The sequence below is a fragment of the Onthophagus taurus genome, chromosome 2 (assembly GCF_036711975.1).
Source record: "Onthophagus taurus isolate NC chromosome 2, IU_Otau_3.0, whole genome shotgun sequence".
Lineage (NCBI taxonomy): Eukaryota > Metazoa > Arthropoda > Insecta > Coleoptera > Scarabaeidae > Onthophagus > Onthophagus taurus.
Genome location: NC_091967.1, coordinates 32,046 through 54,814, shown reverse-complemented (window position 1 = coordinate 54,814; position 22,769 = coordinate 32,046). Strand labels below are relative to the sequence as shown.

At 35.2% G+C, this 22,769-nt stretch overlaps 1 protein-coding gene across 5 annotated transcripts in view; it reads left to right on the top strand.

The window, feature by feature from the left end:
• Positions 1 to 22,769, top strand: part of LOC111415755 (fibrous sheath CABYR-binding protein-like) — a 56,687-nt gene that overhangs the window by 15,015 nt on the left and 18,903 nt on the right. For 3 of the 5 annotated variants that reach the window (XM_071201533.1, XM_023047604.2, XM_023047602.2), the window contains exons 2-3: positions 11,063 to 11,246; positions 15,756 to 16,082. In XM_071201533.1, coding sequence (XP_071057634.1) covers positions 11,082 to 11,246; positions 15,756 to 16,082 — 492 coding nt within the window. In that variant the 5' untranslated portion in view covers positions 11,063 to 11,081. Of the gene's footprint in view, positions 1 to 8,281; positions 8,718 to 9,234; positions 9,253 to 11,062; positions 11,247 to 15,755; positions 16,083 to 22,769 lie in introns of those variants that run through there. The other 2 variants (XM_023047603.2, XM_071201532.1) reach the window with 2 other exon arrangements.

The window sequence follows — 22,769 nt, the reverse complement described above, 5'->3', positions numbered from 1 at the left end:
TTCAAAATTAATTACAACTACGTTGAAATCCGATTAATAGAGATATTATCCAAAAATTGTTAACGGTATTTCTCTATTATTAAATATTTCAACACCTGAACTGTATTGGATTCGAAATTAACTTACAGTGTTGAAACATATTTAATAGTTTTAACGGTTCTCTGAAATCGAATTTCACTTCAATAGCTTAACTATTTAGTTAAGCTATTTAGATTACTTTGATACATTACATTTCTATGGAATAAAGAAAATTATTCAATCGGGTGTGCCATTATCAGAGACTATGAGTTGTTTTATCACTTCCAATTCTTGCATACCATAACAGCCTGTGTACTTTAAATAATATGCGAGAAAGTAAAAAATATCAGCACATCTTAAAACCAGTCCAAAAATCATTAAATCTTTTTACCCAAAACACCTGCACGCAGGTTTTTAACTGCGCGTTCGTCAACCGAGTTTTCTTTCTTATCTTTTTCTATATCGTGCCAGCTGTTCACTTCGAAACGAACACTTTTGTAGCCCCCTCTTTTTACACGCGTTTCTAACGTTATCCTTCCCTGACAACCGACATTACTCACCAAAGGAATAGTCGATTAAATAACAGTGGGCGAAAGTGCATAAGCTGGTAAGTTTCAGTATTATATGCACTATCTTCGTCTCCCCCTCAAAAAATGCATTCTTTTGACCATTATATGAAGGGTCTCATTAATTTTATTCGTACCTACAAACTTTTATCAAAGGATATTAGAACGAAAATATTTATTACGAATGAGAATTGTATATTTTTTTAAACGCAAGAGAAGCTGATAATATTGTTTAATTGCAACGGCCTTTATCTGAGTTCCTTTGTGTCACAGAACAATATCACCTCTTCACAACGACGACGACGTCTTATCGTTTTCTCGTAGACCTCGAGGGTCAAGAATTTTTACAGCGTTTATGCGGGTTTCAGTAAACAATCTTCTTGTAGATAATAATTGAAATCAAAAATAAACGAAAGAATAACTCCTAGAAGAAGATGATTGTTAATTGTTAGCGTAGAGTTGCAAATTTTTTTCTAAAAATTTTATCGCCGATGGTAATCTAGAGTGGTATAAATCAAAAACAAGATCGGGTATAAATGTTTAATCAGCAAGTACTTCGTATGGTTATAGTAGCGGGTATACTATTAACGATGTAATTAAAGGTTGTTTATAAGTTGATAATAAGGTGGTATTTCGTAGAAGAGACATGTATCCGATTTGAGTGGTTTTAGTATCCTGTAATTTATCAAACCACTTGGTTAAGGGATATTCCATAAATATTACGTCATTATTTTAGAATCGTTTCTAAAAATTATCTTATTTAAAAATTTTTTTTATATTCAACCGACTTCCAGCAGAGCCTGAATTTCTTTCTTCAATATTGATTGTGAAGGTGTGTTGATAATGACCAATAACTTGTACCTTTCACCTCTAAAGTAAAAAAAAGCGATAGTAATACGATGGAATGTACTCACAGCCTATCTCTTTGCTGATCTGTGGTTACGTGCCTACGAGTAGCTGCAGGAAAAACTAGCTCCTTTAATGAGCGATAACACATCGGCCGCTTTGTAACACGTTCCGACAGGAGCGCTTGAAGAAATTGCGTAAGATTACTATTAATTTAGTGAATTTTTATTTTTTAACAACTTTTTAATATAAATATGAAACATCTGTTTTCAGTTATACTCAGGATAACGTTTGGATTCCCACATTTTGCCATTTTTTGTTTTGTATTTCAAAAAGGTTTTTGATATGAGAGAGTTAACGACCGATGGCTCGGTATGAATGGTCGCCGGAACTTGAAGGTTGATTTAGAAAGTTGGGATTCTATGTGCATCGTTGAGGTATGTAAGATGAAGGCAAAATATGAATCAACGGTGTTAAATAGTTTATTCAAACCAAGTTTTTCGGTACGACAGCTGTTTCGGCAATTTAATTACCTTCCTCAGGCACGACGTCAATGAGGTTTAGTACTTGAGACAAATTACTTTGAAGCATAATATAGACACCAAACGTATTCGGGAGAAAATTTGTTTTAAATAAAAAAAAATTGATATACAGGGTGATTTATAACATACGGAGGAGACTAAATGGGTAGGTACTTGAGGTCAAACTGAAGAGATTTTCTTAATAATGTTTTGTTAAAATCTTAATAGTTACATAGATACGCAAGTTAATTTTTTAAATAAGTTAGCGTCAACTTTTGGGAACCGCTGATATTCACTCAAGAACAATTAAAATACGTATTGTCAACGCCATCCTCATTTTTGAAGGAGCTGTCAAAGTAGACAATTTAATTGTTTAGTTTTAATACGTAATTTATGAAAAGAAATAATAGATGTTAATTTATGAAACGAATAATAATAATGTTTTAAATGCAAAATTACAAAATCTCTAAAACAAGAAAATAACATAATAATAGTAATAATAATAATAATCTCGTTATAACATATGTTCAAAGTGCTGTCCTTGCATTTCGACGCACAACTGCGCACGACGAATTCAGTTTAACGATAATCGTGGAAATCGTGGACGTATGTCCTCTGTAGCGGCAGTGATGCGATGTCGTAGTTCGTCGATTGTATTAACCTCGGTGGCATATACTCTATCCTTCATGAATCCCCATAAAAAAAAGTCCAATGGGTTAAGATCGGGACTACGTGGTGGCCATGGAATAGGTCCACCTCGACCAATCCATTTTTGCCGAAAAGCATTATCGAGGAAATCTCGTACATTACGACTAAAATGTGCAGGACAACCGTCGTGCATAAACCACATCTCACGTCGCATAAGTAGCGGAATATCTTCCAGGAGTACTGGCAGATTTTCTTGTAAAAACTGTAAATAAGAAGTTCCATTAAGAGTTCCTGATAATTCGAAAGGTCCTATTAACGTATTGTTCACAATTCCCGCCCTTAGATTCACTCTGAATCGTTATTGAAAAAAGCCTTGACGAATAACGTGTGGATTTTCGTCCGACCACACATGGGAATTGTGAATATTTAGAACACCATTTCTGGTAAAACAGCATTCATCCGTTACCAGTATACTGTCCGCAAAATCTGCTTCTCTGTTGGTACGATTTAGTAGCCACTCGCAAAATTGCAACCGCAAAGGATAGTCAGCGGGAGTCAGTCCTTGCACTTTTTGAAAATGATAGAACCGTTACTTTTCAACGTACGCCAAACAAAATTCTGGGATACATCGAGTTGGTGAGAAATTTGACGAGTACTCGTGCATCGATCTGCTTCCACAATTTCTAGAATTTCTTCTTCTACATTCACTCCATGTCTGTTTAGTCTACCGCCACCAAGACCTTTCTTAGGTTGCAAATTTCCTGTCTCTCTTCCCCGCTGGATTAACCGAAGAAAAGTGTTTTCAGAGGGGATCTGTCGATTTGGACATCGTTCTAAATACAGACGTCTTGCGTGTGCAGCGTTTTCTCCAGCAGCTCCATAAATAATAAGCATATCTACGTATTCTTCGTTACTGTACATTACCATTGTATTTTTTGATTAGTAAAAATTCTAATTTTGACGTTAAATGACATTGATTATTAAAATTAAATGACATGTCCGTTGCTAGGTAACCAAGTCAACTGGATTGACAGCAATAAAAACATGGTATCAGCGGTTCTCAAAAAACAAACACCAGTTTTTGAGTGATTTAACAAATTTTTAAATAGCCGTAACTGCCATATTACAAAGATTTTATTATTGGTGCTAATCAGGCATTGCTTAAGTAACCCCGAAATATTCGCAGTTTGAATTTAAACGTAGTGTAATACCATATATCGTAAGAAATGCTGGGCAATTAATTCAACTTTAATGCTCTATATCTTTGTGATTATTACGTTGTAGTCAAAACATTATTAAGAATATATCTTCAGTTTGGCCCCTAGTACTTGCTCTTTTAATCTGCTCCGTATGTTATAAATCACCCTGTATAAGGATGCTGGATTTGATTGATGTATCAACACAAAATCGTCAGCTTTAGAAGTTTCCACTGCCTCGTCTTCATGCGACATCGGCTGTTTGAACATACATATTTTTTATTATCATTTTATTTTTTTTGTTTCAAACAGATTTTAGGATTACAATATCTCGTAGTTATAACTGGAAATTTTTAATTAATTGAAGTGATATGAGGGAGCTCTTCGTTGCCGGTGAAGTAAGTGGACCGTACCATTTCCGTTTTGAATTGAGCCCCATCGACTGGTCTCTCTCCATGTCGGTAGTTGTTTTTCTAGAAAACAATGAGCAGGTAACGACCGACGGCGCGGTATGAACGGTCGCCGGAACTTCCTGTAAACCAGTCCGTTGGCTACTACTACAAACCTCGCTCGGCTGACATTGAATTTACCTTGTCTTTTCGTTTATCGACTCTACTGGTTGTCGACGAGGCGGCAAGCAAGTTATCTCTGTTCGTATAGTCTGTATGAACGAGCAAATTGGATTGAGTCACGTTTTGACCTCTGGTACCTTTTACTAGTGGGAATAACTGGTGGGGATGCTAAGTAAGCGTTTGTACTGGTCAGATAATTTGAAACTATTTATTTACTTATTGATTCACTGATAATCCGATCTAATACAGTTCTGCGCGGTATCAAGGATATATGAAATCAAAAAATTGTTTCATAGCAACTAATTATTTATTTCAAAGAGGAAAATCTGTCTTGGTGCGGATCGAGCATACCAATCGGCGTCAACACACCGTTTGAAATTGGCTTTGCTATGTAGTAGTAGTGTGTGGGTTCGTCGACTCTTCTTTGCTGCCACATTGAAACTATCGCCTATCCTCAAACTAAACAGGACACACGCTGCATATCTGAACAAGTTAGATCGTTTCGGTTGGCCGCAGTTGTCACAATGTTACATTTTCCTGGAATTTTACTGAATTGAACTGTTCCTGTCTCTTCAATTTGTAGGAATTTAATTTCTGTATGAACGCTGTGTGTTTGTTATCTTAGTTTGATCGTTTTGATGACTCCATTTGAATGAAATTTACATTAAACAACGCGGTATTTCCGCACGACGCTTTAGTAGTGAGAACTACTAATCTAGCGGTAACTGTAGTAATTTGCGTCAAATTGTTCGGCAACCATCCATTATTAAATATGTTAGGATGAGTGTTGAATTATTCAATAGCATATTAGGCATGGTGATATGGCATCATTGTGCTAAATGGATTGATAAAAAATTAGAATAAAATGTTTTTTGATATCATTTAAAATAATATAATTAGATTGTATTATAATTGGGATTGCAGTATTCTCATTATGTGTTTTATAAAGGGTACCCATCCTTGATGGAGGAGAAGGTTTATTGTTTGTTTTTGTGTCCTAAATCTCAAACGTCTAACGAAAGCGTTCTCACGTCCCAATTTGGCCATTCTATCTTGACGACGAAGCAATAAATTTAGAATTGCTGCAAAACTTGTAATATACTGCAAATTACTTTAATTGTCAGTATTTTTCATTCATTAGTATTGTGTTATATGTATAGCGAAGTTTACGTACATATATTTCTAACTTCATATCGCTTGTTATTTTTAATACAAATATTATGATATGTACAGGTATAAAAAAACTCTTGTTTAAGCACTTTTTCTGAAGTATTGACGTGTTTACGAAAAGTTTACATTACAAATTACATCTCGACCATCGTAAAAGCTCCTTATTTGTGCTACCAGAACCAGTCCCTCTGGCAATGTAATCGTACATTTTAACACAGGGTATATCTAGTAAATAACACATTTTCCAGACACAAAGCGTGCATTATGTAAAGAAGTGGTTTCTGTTGAGTTTACGAAACCGTATTTTGTGTTTTATTTATACGGGTGGATTGGAATTTTAAGCGCAGGCAGGTCAATTTTTTTTACATCTTCCCCCATATTAGAATTTAAAATAACAAATCCTTTCAGAACAATCATCTATATTTAGAACTCGGCTAAATGGTTCTTTTTTCGTTAATTTATGATTCATTATTTCGTTTTAGTTAGATAAGAGGTGGATAAACATTCTTGTTTAATGAGTCATTTTGAAACAAAAATTAAAACTAGAACTTAGACTAGCACTATCATTAAAACTAAGAGTAGTAGTTCTAGTTTTAATTCAAAAAATTTCATTCTTAGCAGAGTTCAAAATCAGTAATTTTATTTATGTACGATACTCTGTTCAAACGTATTATTGCGTGAAATGAAAATGTTGGAATTATGAAATTTGTCAACGTTCTCGTTGTTTAATTATATTTCTAGAGCATTTTCTCATTCGCTATTTACCGTTTTGCTTCGTTACATCTCTGGAATGCGAAGATCACAATAATATTTATATCGTGCGAGATACGGATTGTTTTTCTATAAATTATCATCTAGTTTTCAAAATAACATTTGTCGCAAATCGAAATTTAATGATAATATGAGATAAGAAAGATATTTTGAAGAATACTACTTAGACATAATAAATAATTTTATTTTATTTAAACGTCGACTGTATTATCGTTATTTTGAAATTTTCGTTGCTATTTATATTGGAATCTGAGAATTGACGCTGATTTTCTCGTGAGTTGACCTCGGAAGGTTATATTCGCATTCCGCCGGTATAGTGACGGAGTTCTTGCGTATACGAGAGAACTACTACGTTGCACAATATAAAGTCGTTGGTGTCAATGCGCTTTCACTCTTTTTAATGTCGGTGAACGTTCGACATTCTATGATTGTTTTGTAATTACAAACTGTTTCAAAAGTACTCAAATTGATGGATGATGTCAAATCATCTTTCGGTGCAAATTCAATTAAATTTATTCTGTGTGTGATTACGAAATTTCGCACGAATGTTTATACAATATTTAACTTTTCCAAATTAGTGTGGTTTTCGGGATTTCGATAAAAAAAACCGGCTTCTCAGTAAATTATATTGATAACGAGTGCATATGCACTAAAACCTTTTATCTTTAACGAATTGAACTGCAAAAAAATGGATTTCTTTTAACTTTAATAAAAATGTTTAGGGAATTGTTTAAGAATTCCTACTTACCAATATATATTTTTTTTTAATTTAATGTTCCTATATTACAAGGACAATAGGCTGGAGTAATGGTTTCCGGTTCATTGTTCGTTTGCTTTCGGCAAAACGGAACAGGTTTCCGCATAGTTTGACGCCGGTAACATTGAGTAACAATTTGTATTCAAAACAAAAGTATTGGGAACTTGGAATTTCCCGATTTTTATCTATTGACAGAACATAAAGTTAGGGTCTTCAAGATATATCAACAGTTGCTTTTTTGCAAAACCTATCCTTCATTGATCTAATAAAAACTTTTTAAGTTTAAGTAATTTGAGTCGTTAGCCGACAAATATCCATCTGTTCGAAGCAAGTTTTGCTATCAATCAGGACGCAGAATCTTAAAAAGGTGGTACCCAAGTGGTAGTGTTGTTGTCTTCACTCCATACCATCGTACTTCCTTAAATCGTCACACCTCAGCATATGATCAATTATCTCCCAATCATCCCCACATAAAATGTACACATCCTTTCCTTATCCCCCACCTAAAATTCTGGTCTATAAGAAAAAAAAATAATAAAGCAATCATTAACATGTTTTAAATAGAAGGTTTGAAGGAATAATAATACAAAACAATGGCTACCAATTCCGATCAGTTGCCAAAGCAACAAGTTTTCTTTAACAGATACAACTCGGCTTTCCAAATACAGTTGCATTTACATATATGATTCCAGAAAATAAAATTTAACCTTGATTCATTTTTGTGCAATAGTTTCCGTCATTTTAATAGTGGCGAAACAATTGTGAAACTTTTTCTTTCTTTAAAGAAACAAAATTTCTAGGAGAAATAACAAATATTCGCTTTCCCATAAACGAAAGGACAGGGTCTTCTATAATTCTTCTATAATTATCGTTTTTGAGCTATGAGAACTCATTTACCTAATACCCTGTATCTACATAATTTTAACTACAGATTTATCTTTTTCTTTGAATTGACTTACGTTTGTAGAACTTTATCATTTCGTTCAAATATTTAAGTCTATAATTTGTATAATTCAGAGTAACACTTTTATCGTTTTTCCTAGAACCGATATCTAAATTTTAAAAAGCTTAAAAAAGCCAAAAATATCTGAAATGAACTTCCCCTCTTTTATTAATAAATCCTTGAGTAACTCGACTCTGGGTGTCATGAAATGATGTGGTTCGTTCCCTCTCCCTTTCTTTTTGTATCCAGCACCGTCCTCGTCCGATTAATTCCGGAACTTCGCCAGTAAAGCAACACCACGCACCAGAACCAATCCACGCGAGAGAATTCCTCTAGAATTGAAATAAAGTAATAGAACCGTGGTGATAGTTCAGTTTTGTTTACCGTTCGAAGGAGAAAAAGTGTTATAGAAACAGCCCGCGTTGTTTCCAAAGTTCTCCCTCCCGCAGTATACCGCCCGTTGCCAGCACAGTCTGTGCGTTGTTGTCATTCTTTTTTCCTTTCCTCACGAGGCCGGCGGCGGACGTACCTCGATCAGTGGTCCGTATAGTTCGGTTACAGCTGCTCCGGGACACTTAAGACCTTTATTATTACCTTTACTATAATAATAGTGAAAAGTGTAGTTTTTGTGAATACGTTTTCGTTGTTTTGGTGCTTATCTTGTTATTAGGAAGAAGTTGTTCTGAAAATTTGCAGTTTATATATTTGTGTAAGGATACAAAAATCTGTTCGTTTTTTTTTATGAGTGTTGGGTAGATTTTTTGGTATCTACCCTTTGTGAAGGTCACGGTCGTGTGCGCAATCGTTCTAGTCACCCACTCTTCTTCCTGCAACGTCTTTCAAAACCGGTTATAGTAGGTGCTAAGATGTCGGGAATATCAACAGGAATCCATCTATTTCTTTTATGAGATTCTATATTGTTTCTTTTTTAAGTTATTTCTATACGTTTTTTAGGTTAAAATACTATTTAACCTAAATCTTTTTATTGCAACAGCAAATAAAAATAATAATTTGCAAACATTCATCATAAAACCAATATTTACAGAATTCTTAGCCTACCAACAAAGTGATTCAGAGAGATCCATTTAGTCAGAGTCAACATATTTTCCGCTATAATAAAAGCGAAACATTTCTTATTTAAATGCGCATTTATTAAACGTTTGATGTATCATTTCAACGGCAATTCTTAAGGTTAATACTTGCGCATAATATTCTAACTTGGGTGTTGTACAACAAAGAACAAGGTAAGGTAATATAAGTACGATGGCTTTCACGGCCGGAATTAATTGAATTAAGACTAGAATTAACATTGCCATTATCCCTTGAACTAATAGTAAATAGACCTAGAACTGAAAATATTCGGGTTAAACCGTGCATTAAATTCAAGAAAATTGCTGCGTTTTAGTTGAACTAAAACTAGAACTAGAAAGATTCGTCGTTTGGCTAAACCCGAATGTTTCTAGTTCTAGCACTAGTGTTAATTCTAGTTTTAGTTCAAGCTAAGGTAACTCATAATTCTGTTCTACATAAAAACGTTTATGTAGCTAAACGTGACACGAATTGCGACATTTTCTATCTGCGCACTGAAAAAGTTTCCAACATTTAACATTTTTAACAAATTCATTATTTTATATATATTGTTGCAAACAAAGCATTTTTGTTTTAGTTGTTGTGTTTGTTTCAAATGTACAAATTAATTAAAGCTGCCCACAGCAGTAGCTGTATAATAGTATTTTACGGACGTGCTTTCACGCTTTGGTTATTTAAATAATTTAGCTTTCTTATTTCAAGTGTGTTACATTCCATTTTTTAATTATTAACATCATTACAAGTTTAGTAATGTATCTTTATCCAAAATAACGACTCGGATTTGATTGTGATTATGTAATGAAGCCACCATCAATAATCAAGTCTTATAACTATATTTCACAACTATATTACACCGTAATATCAATATATAAGTGGTAATCACTAATTACACATTCTTCGCCTATCACAACAATTTACTTTCTAATCAACAACCAAATATGCTCGTTTAAGAATGAAACGTGAATTGTTTCGAATGGTATGTAACTATTAATCGGAATGTTCGGTTGGTGATGCATATGTAGAGGTGATGATTGGTCATTACTCACTTCCTGTTAGTAACATTCTTCGTGCGAATCGATATATTTTATGTAAATTTCATACATAATCAAAGTAAGCAAAACGTACTTTGCAACTACACCTTAACCCAACAAAAAGCGACCGTGCCTCGTTTAAGGAAATTCAAAAAAAGAAAGAAACGACGACACGCAAATATCTGTCAAGGCCGAATTCCATACGTGACTCTTCGAAGCTCGTTTTGTATACTCGTATCTCGAGCGCACAAAGAAACCCACTGATAAAATTATCTTGGTGTACAGGAATACTCCTTATAAAGTTGACGGTGTTTGGTATCGGCGAAAAATTTCCCATTGACAAAGCTTTTTTTTACAATAAATATTAAATGCGTGCATCCAATAATAATTAAATTTTATCTGTGCTTATTTTGGTAAAAATAGGTTTTTTAATCTTTATGATATGATGACAAATCTCAATTTTTTAAAATAAGGTTATGTGTCATTTTAAACGTGACAGTATTTTCAAAAGGAGATCATCGTATCTGCTCAAACAGTATTATTTGTATCATCAAGAGCTTTACTGCCGCTCTGAATCATTTTCTCTAACTGACGAAGCACATCACGTCTTAGTAAGTTTACTTTGCAATCTCCTTCTGCAACGTTCTCTATCTTTCGATGTTGGCGCGAACGTTCACCGATGTCCAATTGAATTAGGTTTATCCTCAACCGGTTACGAACAAAAGCTTCTCCGCATTAGATATGCCGAGCTCTGTCGTGTTTAATTTATTAACAACACAACAAAGATTTGCTAACGGTTTATAATACAAGAAGGCTTTAGAATTTCCAAGGCGGTGAATGATTTTCAAAGTACGCCTGTGGTTCTATTCAATTAACTCGAGAATTTACTTCCTGAAATGTTTGAGTTTTAATCGATTACTTTTTCTTATTGCAGATATATTGTAATATAAATCATGGGTGCTCGGCAGTCTAGAAGATCAGTTGATATTACTACAACTCCCAAGAAAGGCGAAGGAGATTGTCCCGTCATTGAAGGAGAGGGTATAGTCAAAGAGATCGGGGAAGTTGATCCTAAGATTACAACTAATGGAACTGTTCACACGGAGGCAGAAAGCAATGTGAGTAACTAAAATAAATATAATATTAAATTTTCGTAATATCGATAAGATATTTCCTGTTTTAGAGTAAATACTTTTGTAACAAATAAATAAATATATCGAAAAGTAACCAGTTATGACATCAAATATATTTTTAAAAGATATGAATTTCATGAAATAATAAATTGCCAATAAACCAATTCGTAAAATCTTAAATTAGTAGAAAACGGTCAATTAATCCTGGCTTATCACTTATAAAGTTCATTAATCCCAGTTATTTTTAGAGTTTAATACGTGGTTATGAGCTGTACCGTTACGACCTTCAGCAACAATAAAATAATGTTGTATAAGAGAAAGGGTTCAGTTATGAAGGAACTGTATAGGGTCGGGTTCTCTCGCTAACAATACCAATTATCCGACATCAATTGCTTTTTTTGACGCAAAATTGGCTGCCAACTGCAAATAAGACTCAGCCGACAATTACAAACTTGCCCTCAAAATCGTTAACCTCGCCGAACGTTTAAAAATTCGAACATCAATTTCTTAATTCTTCGTAAATTGAAAAAGATCTCGTTGTTACATTAAACCGTTTTCTTCCTACTACTATTTAAAGAATTTTTAAAATTATAACACTCTTTTTACAAGTTAACTTCACTTTATAACTTCTTCAAACCTCTTTGTATAGTTAAAAGTGACCCTTCCCTGTACAATCTCTTGGACAGAGAGACTTTCAAAGATCCTCCCACCTCTAAGTAAATCTTCTGTGTAGAGTTTTGTAAAAGACCCTACCGCCAATTACGGCGCGATAGAAGAAGAGGAAAAACTTGCAAATGAATTGCGCCGTCGAGTTTTTCCGCCCCTAAAAAGAGGGGTTCTGCTTTCACTCTGCTCTTTTTTTTATTACTCGACAATGGGCGCAATTAGCGGCGCCATTTGCAACGCAAACAGCCCTGAGGGTCGTTGCGCAACGCTCAAATTAGCCGGGTATGTTAAAATTAATGCCCTCTGCCTGCGCTAGGAGATAATACCAACGTGATGATGGCAATGAAAGTTATAGATAAAATAACGGTGAAAGGAAGAAGCCGCGTTCTTGGACGATTCGATATGCTGTTTTTTTCTGTAATAGTATTTTTGTAATGAAAAAGATAATTGGTACACGAGTTCCAAGAATGCTCCAGTGATAAATTAAATCTAATTTTAGGCTATAATTATTTTTTCTTCTAATCCAACAACTTCTTAATACACAAATGTGGATATACAGGAAAGTTTATTTGTGTACACTAAATTCCAACCATCCCAAGAATACTGTTTTGGGATCATCGGAACAGATGTTGACGATATGCTTTCTTCTATATGTTAAGATACACCATAACGCGTAGCCTTTGTATACGCAAAAGGCCGGAAAAGCAAAGTTCACAGTCCTTGGGGAAATTGTGTTTTTTGATAGAAGGAAACTTAAATGGGAGGCAATGTTACTTGGATGCTCTCTCCCTCATCTGGATGCGATTGCTGGTGAATTATCTTGGGATGGGTGTGCGCACGACACATGGTTTTATAAACGTAAACGGACGTCAGAGTGAAGCGTGCTGATTACTTCTGGGTAATACCGGCAGGTGTACACGTCACCAGCCGACGAGAATTATTTATAACGTAGTTTTCAGAAAATCTCTCCGAGAGGATTCACCGTGATTAAATAAAATGTACCTCCCTACTTGAAATTTCTTGGAAAATAATTTTTGGGAACATTTTTCTTGTTACTATGCAAAAAAGCATGTTTTTTTTTGTTTGCCTACAACAGACTTTTTGCACACCTGTCCTTTAATACATACGGGTTCGTTTACCTGTTCTCGTTTGTACAAGAACATTCATGAAATGACTACCTGGAGTATAACAAAACAGAAGCAGTTTACATGAAATCTAAGAATAATTTTTTTATTATTATCGTATTTAGTTAAGACACTAACAATAGGAACCAAAACTTATCATACGCCCGTTAATTTGCTTTAACGGGCGTAAACATAGAGGAACATGAATAAAAAAAGAAACTCGTTCTTCTAGATATTTTTGCTGTCCTCATTAGGGGCATGCGGCGCCTCTGGTCGTAGTGGAAACGTGGCTCGAACGTGCAAAACTTATCTTTGAAACAGGCTGCCCAAGAACTGGTCTTTTCAGGTCGCCGCGATCTATATATAAACCACTCTCCGCTCTGCCATATGTGACCTTCACGTTTAATTTTGACATTTTACCATTTCGGTCGGTCTTCTAATCCCCACAAATTTGTCGTGGCTATTGGCTTATCCTATAAAATTTAATTAACATAATATGCCGATATTGATATTGAAATTAAATTATTTATATTTAGTTATTACACGAATAAATTTCCATCTATTTCTTGAGTTTATAATACAAAACGTTCACGTCTTGTACGTTAAAAATACTGATTTGAGTGTCGACGAAATTTGCGTAGCCATATTAAATTGAAATATTTTACATACCATGACGCTAACGAAACAACGAGTCGTTTTCAGTAAGTGATGTCCAACAGTGTTACACAGATGGTCTTGTACATCCGGTATGCGAAACGACAATGACAATTGACCGCATAGCATAACTCCTCCTTTACAGTGTTCGCATTTCATAAATTAGGTGCTCGTTAATATGCTTCCGACAACGACAAACCATGCTGACTGAAAACTTTTATATTGAAAGGTGTGTTCGGTAGCCTTGGTCTATTAATCTCTTCAGTAATTGTAGACTTACTATCGTTATTGGTAATAAAATTGCATAATCTTTGCGTTATAATGTAAAATAAGAAACGTTCTTAATTCCTGATCTGCGTCAACATTTTACGGATGTCTATTTCCGTAACCGCACGATTTACTTGCAGTCGTAGAGAAGATTCAAAGGTCTTTTTATAAATAGTGCGTTGTAAACGACGTGATTCACGCCGATACCGTGCCTGTCCTTCCCTTGTATGCATGCTGTGCCGTTGATCCTCTCTCGTTTTAGGCCGAACCGGCACACAATGGCCAGCGTTAGGGTCAATGTCACCCGCCAATTTACGGGAATTAAACGAACGACTGAAAATGTTGAAATTACATTTTGAATAGGTTGGGTTTAACACCGTATCAAACATGTGCACTTCTGTTTCATTCTCCGTTTTTTAAATTACTTTTTGAATTAATCTGTGGTTAACATTGCAGTTTGTTTCGTTAAATCTCATTTTACATTATCCTTATATCATCAATAATGTCCACTGCCATTTGTACACCCCAACAATGGTCATCAAAAAACCATTTGCTCGTCACCAATCTCAATAACAGAGCACAGCACCACGTATGGCTGCACACGAATGGGGAGTTGTCGCAGAGTTAGGTTAGGTTATTGTACCGTTCCAAGGTCGACGTTAAACCCACCGTATTCAGCGCAAACCTACGAGTTTCTCGTCTACGTCACGTGTACACAATCGGCTTGGCGCTTTGGTATTCGTTTTACTTGGTATTCTTGTTCAATAAACACACACACTCATAATCATATGTGCACGTGCAATATACAAACATAAACGAATAAGACAGACGAGAGAAACTGGACCTGTATGTTGCCAGTCAAACGTAACTGCCCATCAGCTGTACCCTTCACCCATTAAGGTTCAGATGCAAGGACGTAAAACGTTGTGTGTATGAAAGGATTTGCAATGTCTTGTGTTATTGGTTATAGGTACATGACCGGTTTCAAAGTATATTTATAATAGGACGTTGAGCTGAAGTCGATATAATTACTGGGCGTTTATGCATAAATCATGATCTCTATGCGATTATAATTGCAGTCTGAGTCATAGACTTGAATAGTTAAATAATGATATACCAGCGAGTTAAGATTGGAATGGTAATGTTATCTCTGAGGTAAACGAATTCAATACTATGATTCATTTTATATTGAAGTATATCGTTACCCGATAATTATTTATGGGAATTTAGATACGATATACTTTTTGAGTTCATTACATCGAAACCTTCCAACAGTTTTATTTATAGTACATATCATGGTGTCAGTAAACATGATCATCTTCACGCTGTTTAGAAAACATCTCGTTTATGATTGTCGTAAAATTAGATCTTTTAACCGAATGCTCTTAAGGTCCTTAACGTTTTGTTAGTACGCCCCTGGCTTCTGTTTATCGCTGGAATTAATCGCTGGCGTTCGAGCAAAGTCTTCCTCTAAATGCCTCCGCACAGAGCTCGAAGCTATTGTCCATGCGAGGCAGCACACAGGACAATTTGAATACTTAAATGTTACAATGCCGGCGTGTTTTACATTCTCTCTTACCGAAGAGACCCTGAGACCAACGAGAAGGCAGAGCAGTTTCGAATTAATTCTCCCTTATCTGCCTTTGTGTTTCAATTAGTTCCAATTGAGTCTTAGACGTGTGTATTCTTGGCCGACGATATCTATTATCTCGATAGCTATTTTAATCTTATTCTCCCTCGTGTTTTCAAAATAAATGTCTCATGTGTTTTTTAAACATTTTAGGAGAAAGAGAATGGAACGGATGAGGAGAAAAAGGATGAGGAAACGGTAAAAGAGAATGGTTTACCTGAAACGGAAGAGGCCCAAACGCCGGACACGGAAGGTGGTGGCGACAGGGATAAAAAAGACATAGAAACACCCACCACTCCCGAAAAAGCCGCAACAGCCGATGAAAAATCAGCCGAAGAAACCGCCACAGAAAAAAGCAAGGAAAAAACGAAAAAGAAGAAGAAGTGGTCGTTGAGAAGCATATCATTTTCGAAGAAGGACAAATCTAAACCGACCAAGGATAAGGAGAAGAACGGTGAAGTCGAAGAAGTTACGGAAGACGTAAGTACTACAATTTGTCAATTTTATTATGTACCTCAACTACCATTAGTTGAGTTGTACTTCTAGAAATGTTCAATTACTTAGGAAATCGCTTTGGTGTTAGTTTTTGAACACGGTGATTTCGGTTAAAACTAGAGGTTTTCGTGACGATTACGGAAGCTGCTGTAGGGCTTTTAGGGAGTTTAGGGGACTTTATTAAGGGGCGCGGTAGGGTGTTTATTTAACGCCCTGGTTACCATAAAAGGGAGTAAACGCAGTGTTGTACTTGAAAAGGGTGCGATTGATTGCATTTGTAGGGTTCGCAAGTTGAGATTTATTGATCCTCCATATATTAAATGATATTTTTATTTACTTATTTTCTCAAATCTTTAAAGATTTTTAAACAACATTTTAATCGGAATGATACCGTAATTATAGAGTGTCCTTTTTCTATTTTCTCTGATTTGACGAAATTACCAACGTTCATTAAAACGTAATTTCGAGCGTCGACGAAGGATGAATCTTGAGGATATTATGGTTTTACTGTAGAGAATGTTTTTTAAACGAGGATTGGTAATAAAAAAACGAGGCGTATCCTTTCCGGCGAGTCGCACACGCCATCTAGCATGAATGACACATCCCTAATCCCACGAACGGGTTGAAGCCGGTCGAGGGTGAGTCGCCCAGCCGTCTGCGGGGATCATCAGCGATAGATCAGGCAACGTCGCCCCCGCAGTCCCGACCGTTGGAAAAGTGTTCTCTATTTGTCCTCCATCCTCTTTTTTTTTTTTCGAGAGCCCCCTTCAACGATGGAAAGTGATATTTATCTTTTGGATATTATCCCTACGATCAAAACTAAATGACGGTCTTTGTTTGCCCAAATGATACAGTTTTGAAAAAGTTCTTGTAACATAGTGGTTTTTAATCTAATAGTTATTATTGTTGTCAATTTGGATTCTAACTTGAGCTAAAATTAGAACTAACATTAGCTCTAGAACTAGAAACATTTGGGTTTAGCCATGCGTCTTCAGACTTTTTAACTGTGACTTTTTGAACATTGTTGCTGTGGCGATCTCGTTCTTAAATGAAGAAATACCGTTGCCGAGAAAAATAAAAATAAACGGAAGTCTCGTTGCCGACAAACTGGTTTTTGAAGTTCTGTTGAGAGACTTGAAGACGTCGAAACCAATTTGCCTCTGAATTCCAATTGGGATACCAATGACGTACATAAACTACCCGGATTCATTCAATCCGCTAGACAGAACATGACTTTCCTTCCGGCACAGCGTACGTACGTGAGCCAAATGCAGTTTCCGTTTCCACACTCAAAGCTACCTTTTTTTTTAACCGATTCCGTTTCCCTCGTTTCAAATTTACAATACGTACATCATAATAGTTTTATACAATTTTAGTAAATCATAAAAATATCAATTAGTAATATTGATTTTAAAGTTGCTTAAATTGTCACATCTGTGGCAGATGCGACAATGTTATTTTTTTGGGAACACAGTACAGGAAACGTTGACCTTGAAAACTGCCTTCCATAAGATGCAAATGAAGAAGCAGCACCTTGCGTCTACTGCGGCGTTTCGAGAATACTACGAAGATTCTCGTTGTCGTGCGATTTTATGTGAAGATTCAATTTTCAACAAACTGGTTTTATGGTGACAGATGCCGCGGTAAACTCTTCACATAAATTTCTTCGAATTAAAAATAAATGAAAAAGAAAAGACGAACACCATGAAAGTGCCACGCCAATTTAACTCGTCATCGTGTTTGTCTCGGAATTCGGTATTTATCTGTAAATAAGAATTAATTAATTGGATCCATGTTGTAAGTTCGGAAAGTATATAAAAAAGAAATCAAAACTTCTTACTTGCTATAATTTTAATTTAAACGGAACTAGTTTCGAGTTACAAGCTTATCCTCAGCTGAATTGTCAAAATCGCTATTAAATCAGGAAAATCATTGAATTATCATTGAATCATTAAATCATGAATAAATTATTTACTATTTATAATTGTAATTAAGCAACACAACAGAATGCACAATTAACAAAAGTAAAAAGCTTTTTTAAATAAGAATATTTGTATGAACGAAAATCAAAGAGTGATGATTCGTACATTCGGTGGAGCTAAAGCGACAAGTTCCACTTAATTATAACGTTAAGCCGAAGTGAATTGGTTTTAAATTCACGACGAGAAATTTATTTAACATTTTTGAATACTTTAAAAATTATTGAAATCTTTATGAAACTTGTTTTGGACGTTTCCTTATTAACAGTTACTAAAATTTATATGACTCTTCTGCGTAAAAGTTGGTCAAATTAAAAGTAAATGAAAGAAAAAGAAATTGAGATTTCTCTTATTTTAATGTTAATTGCTTCCTAAGGTTTTACTGTAGATTTTAAAATCAGCAGATTTGAATGATTCATTTAAATCTTCTCTTGAGTCCAGCCCGTAGCTTTTTGTTGGCAACCAAAAACCACCCTTTCTCCTCTCGATTCACCACTCTGTACCGATCGATACCCAGCTACAAATACGGGGGCGGCAGCAGCAGCGGCGGCGGCACGAAGCCGGCGGTCCCCATGACGACCGCATCCGTAAAGCTCTCTTCTCCAAAATCGGTCCTGAGCTTTCCCGCTCGTCTGAGCTTTCATCGCGAACGCGCAGCTCCCTCAACGTCTTTTAATCCAATTAAACCTTTAGATATCTCGGAATTCCAATGTGGTGGTGGTCGATTTCACGAACTGTTGATATTAGAAGAGATTTGAATTGGGCAATAAAAATGATTTCTGATTATTCAGCGTGAATCGCATAAATTCGCACTGTTTAACTATTAATGAAAGTAAATTTTAGAGTTCAATGATCTTTCTAGTATTATTATGTTACGATGCACTAAAAGCAGGTAACGTTCGTCTATCGGGTATGTTTGTGCAAAAGCAATGCATAAGAGAGGAAATTTACATATAAATAAATAGAGCGCGGAAGACAGCTGAAAACATACGGGATGCGGGGTTCGTGTTTCCGATCAGTTTTTGTGGCCAAACTCGCAAAAAAGAAACAAAAAATTACTGTTAATCACTCGTTTTAATTTCCCCGTCGCATAATTTGTTTTTATCTGGACTCCTTTGCGTGTTCAATTTTAACAGGGCACCGTAATATACCTACTTAAATTATTGTGTTATATTTCTTTTTAGTTTTCAGCCTCGTGTTAACCCCACATCTCATCAGTGTTAGCACGCGTTAAAACATGACACCGATAATTGGTGTTGGAACTAATTGCCTACCTACGTATTGTGGTTAAGTTCTTGAGAGGATTCTTTGTATTCTGGTTCCCATGATTGTATCCAGATTGTGAAGGGATTGCTCGTGAATAATGTGCAAATGGCACGTGCTAATAATTAAAAAATAAAAACAATGTGAACAATTTCGTATATAATGTTGTATAAGAAGCCATGTGTTTGCTGTTTGCTATGGCTTTACAGTTTTTGAGGTAACGGATAGACTATAACATCCGCCTGTAAATTAGGGGTTTAAAATCCGGTTGATATTTAATAAGTATGCTGTATTCCAGACTGTACTATTTATGGTAATTTTCTGAATTAATTGTCGTAAATTTCCGCGATTTTCTATTATATTTATTCCTATATATTATTAATGATTAATTTTTTAATTTTATTTCACATCTACCATTCTATTGTTGCTAATATTGGATTTCATCGAAGAACCCTACATCTTCGAAATCATTGACAAGCCTAAATATTATAAATCTTGGTTTGATTGTTATATTTTGGTATAAAAGTGGGTTTATAGGATTTGTTTTAGCATAAAATTCATTGTTTTAGTCAAAATGTTGCAGTTCTAAACGTGATAGCATACTATAGTAAATACTTTCTTATTATGCAGACTGGGATGATGATCTGTAACTAACTATGAGGTAGTAGTGAATGTTACAAAATAGTAAGTGTTGGAACTGCGTTTTGAACTTTAATTTTGTAGGCAAACTTTTAATTGTCGCAACATCATTCCCCTGTATTTTCTTAATAAAAGACCACAACAAAACAACCGGGAACCTTTTGACTTCGAAATGTACCCAGATGCAAAGAGAAGTCGTCGCCAAAAAGGTGCCATGATTCGTTTATGATGTTATTTGTTATTTGAAATTATACTGTTGTCGGTAAAATGGCTGTAATTTCTAGTGGTGAATGTAGAACAAAGAGTAAGGGTATTAAATTGTTCAAAATGGCACTTGGAAGCCCCCTCTATTAATCATCAAAACGTTTTCAACGGAAGGTTTAAGGTATTAAAACGCAAAATTTATGAGAACCTTCTAATATGAAATCTTGTGAGGAGATATGAAAATGTGAGTGGATTTAAAAATGAAATATATTATCCTCCGCGTGGTTAGTTGCGGTAAAACAAATACCCGTAAAATTATTATCCCATAAACAATTCGAACTTACAACATTCCGAGAAAAATCCAATAATAATAATTATTTCGATTATATCCCAGTCTATAACACGCCAAGATAGCATCGATCGTAGCATGACTCGAGGCAATAACGCTCTTCGAACAATAGATAAGTGAAACAAATAACGATAAATTTCGATTTTTCATCACCCGAAGGAGTCCAACTACAAGATCATGTTAACCGGTAGTGGGCAAGAAATAACATATACGTGCAACTCAGATTCAAGATAAAGCGCGAGAATGGTCAATAACCCAACTGCGCGGACATTTTTAAATAATGATAAATAAAGAATTCCTCTCGGAAAACAGCATTTTTTAAACGGAATTAACTTTAAAAACCAGTCCTAACAAGAAGAAACAAGTAGTTTTAATTATCAACTAGGGTGGTGATTTAACCATGAGAATCAAGGAATATTTATTTTACCTAATTTGGTATAATCTTGCCTGTTTAAATTATACTTATAAACAGGTGAACGTTAAAAAAAAATTACAAAAGGATCTACAATGAAAATGATAAAAACGATTTAAAAACTTTTGCGTTATGTTGGTTGCCTACCGGAAAGGAATTAAATATGCCGTGTGTCGAATTTTCATCGACTTTAATACAAAATTAGCTTTGAATCCGTCTCTGTTAAACGCCCATCAGACACCTTCTGGTCGTTTTACTCTTCGACAACCCTTTTTTCTGTCCTGCATTTTTTCTTGTTTGTGGGCGAGCCTGGTTCGGTGGGAGTGGTGTCTCTCCCTGAAGAAAACATAAACGTGTAGCGTGATGCGGAGGTGAACCCGATGGTGACTCATCGGGTTCTTTGCCTACTAATAACAACAGGAAATGCATACACCACCGTTGAACGATTTGATTCCTTTCTCCTCCTCTTTCTTTGTTTTCGCCATGTGTCATGTAATTTTTTATATCAAAATTTTCTTTGTATAAAGCGATTACAATAACAATTCGTAACGATCTTACCGACACGTGTCGTAAAATAAGGAATAAACATCAATAACAGTTGAATTTAGATTTTGAATTTCATTAAAACGGATTACATGTCATAAAAATATAAAACATGCTATAGGTCAGCTGAAAAGAGTTATGGAATCTTTTATTTTGTGTGGTTTAAAACTCAAAAAATGGACGTTTAAAAATGTGTTTTGTTTTAACCCCTACAATGTATGTAACCAACGTTACACGCCTGTTTCATATAGAAACGATAGCTGGCAGCACCAACAACAATTTTCTGCAACCTCATACAGTAGATTCGCGTCGTCGCCAAACGAGGGCGTTGTAAGTCTAGACGATGTAGTAAACGTGGGCGCGTTCGTATTCAATTCGCTTTCTCGACGAAGGAACACTGACCAGCCTTAATACTCCTTCGCATGTACCTCAGCTAATAAGTGCTGCAACCGGCTTGCGTGGGCTGGACATGATTTATAGTTAGTGAAGATTTTTTAAATATCCTTTTCCTCTCGTTTTTCTTTCTTTAGGAAGCACATACACGTACACCATCTATTTGTAGCGGTACGTTCTCGCACTTGTAAATCATTTAGACGGCGGTTTTGTTAGAGCGTTGCTTGTTCGTGAAGTCGTGGTTGGACGTTCTTGATTGAGATGATGCGTATCTGGGCTATTATTGAACTGTGTGTTTGTTGTCGCTTTTTGTCGTCGTTAAAAAGGTCGTTGCTCTTTTGGCGTCAAAGATAAAAATTGATGAGTTAATTTTTTGCTCTCTTGTTTTAACTATAAAATTAGATAATAATATAGCCTTACAATATTTTCTCTCAACCAGCTGGCCTCACTGATCAAAATGTAAACTTCCTATTTATATTCAGCCCACGGGCGATAGACTGAAGTTAACGGCCTATATCGCCCACTTGTTTTTGCAATTTTTACCAAGTAAATAGTGCTAGTAACGCCTTATATTAGAAATATCTAGTTTTATGGTATGTATTTATACCATGTTGTGGGATGTAATTTTATTGAAATTATAATATTCTATTGAATTTAAATAATCGAAATAGCGAAACATAAAGGTTATATATTATTTAGCTTTGTAACTTATATTTTGACAAAATGTATACATAGATATTTGTCAGCTTTATTGACCACACGGTGAACATTGTCTTTCGGTTTATCGAGCCCGAATGTTTCTAATTCTAGGTATAGTGTTAGTTCTAATGTTACAAGTGTTAATTCTAGCTATTAATACTGACTCTCAAAATGGCTAAACTCGAATGTTT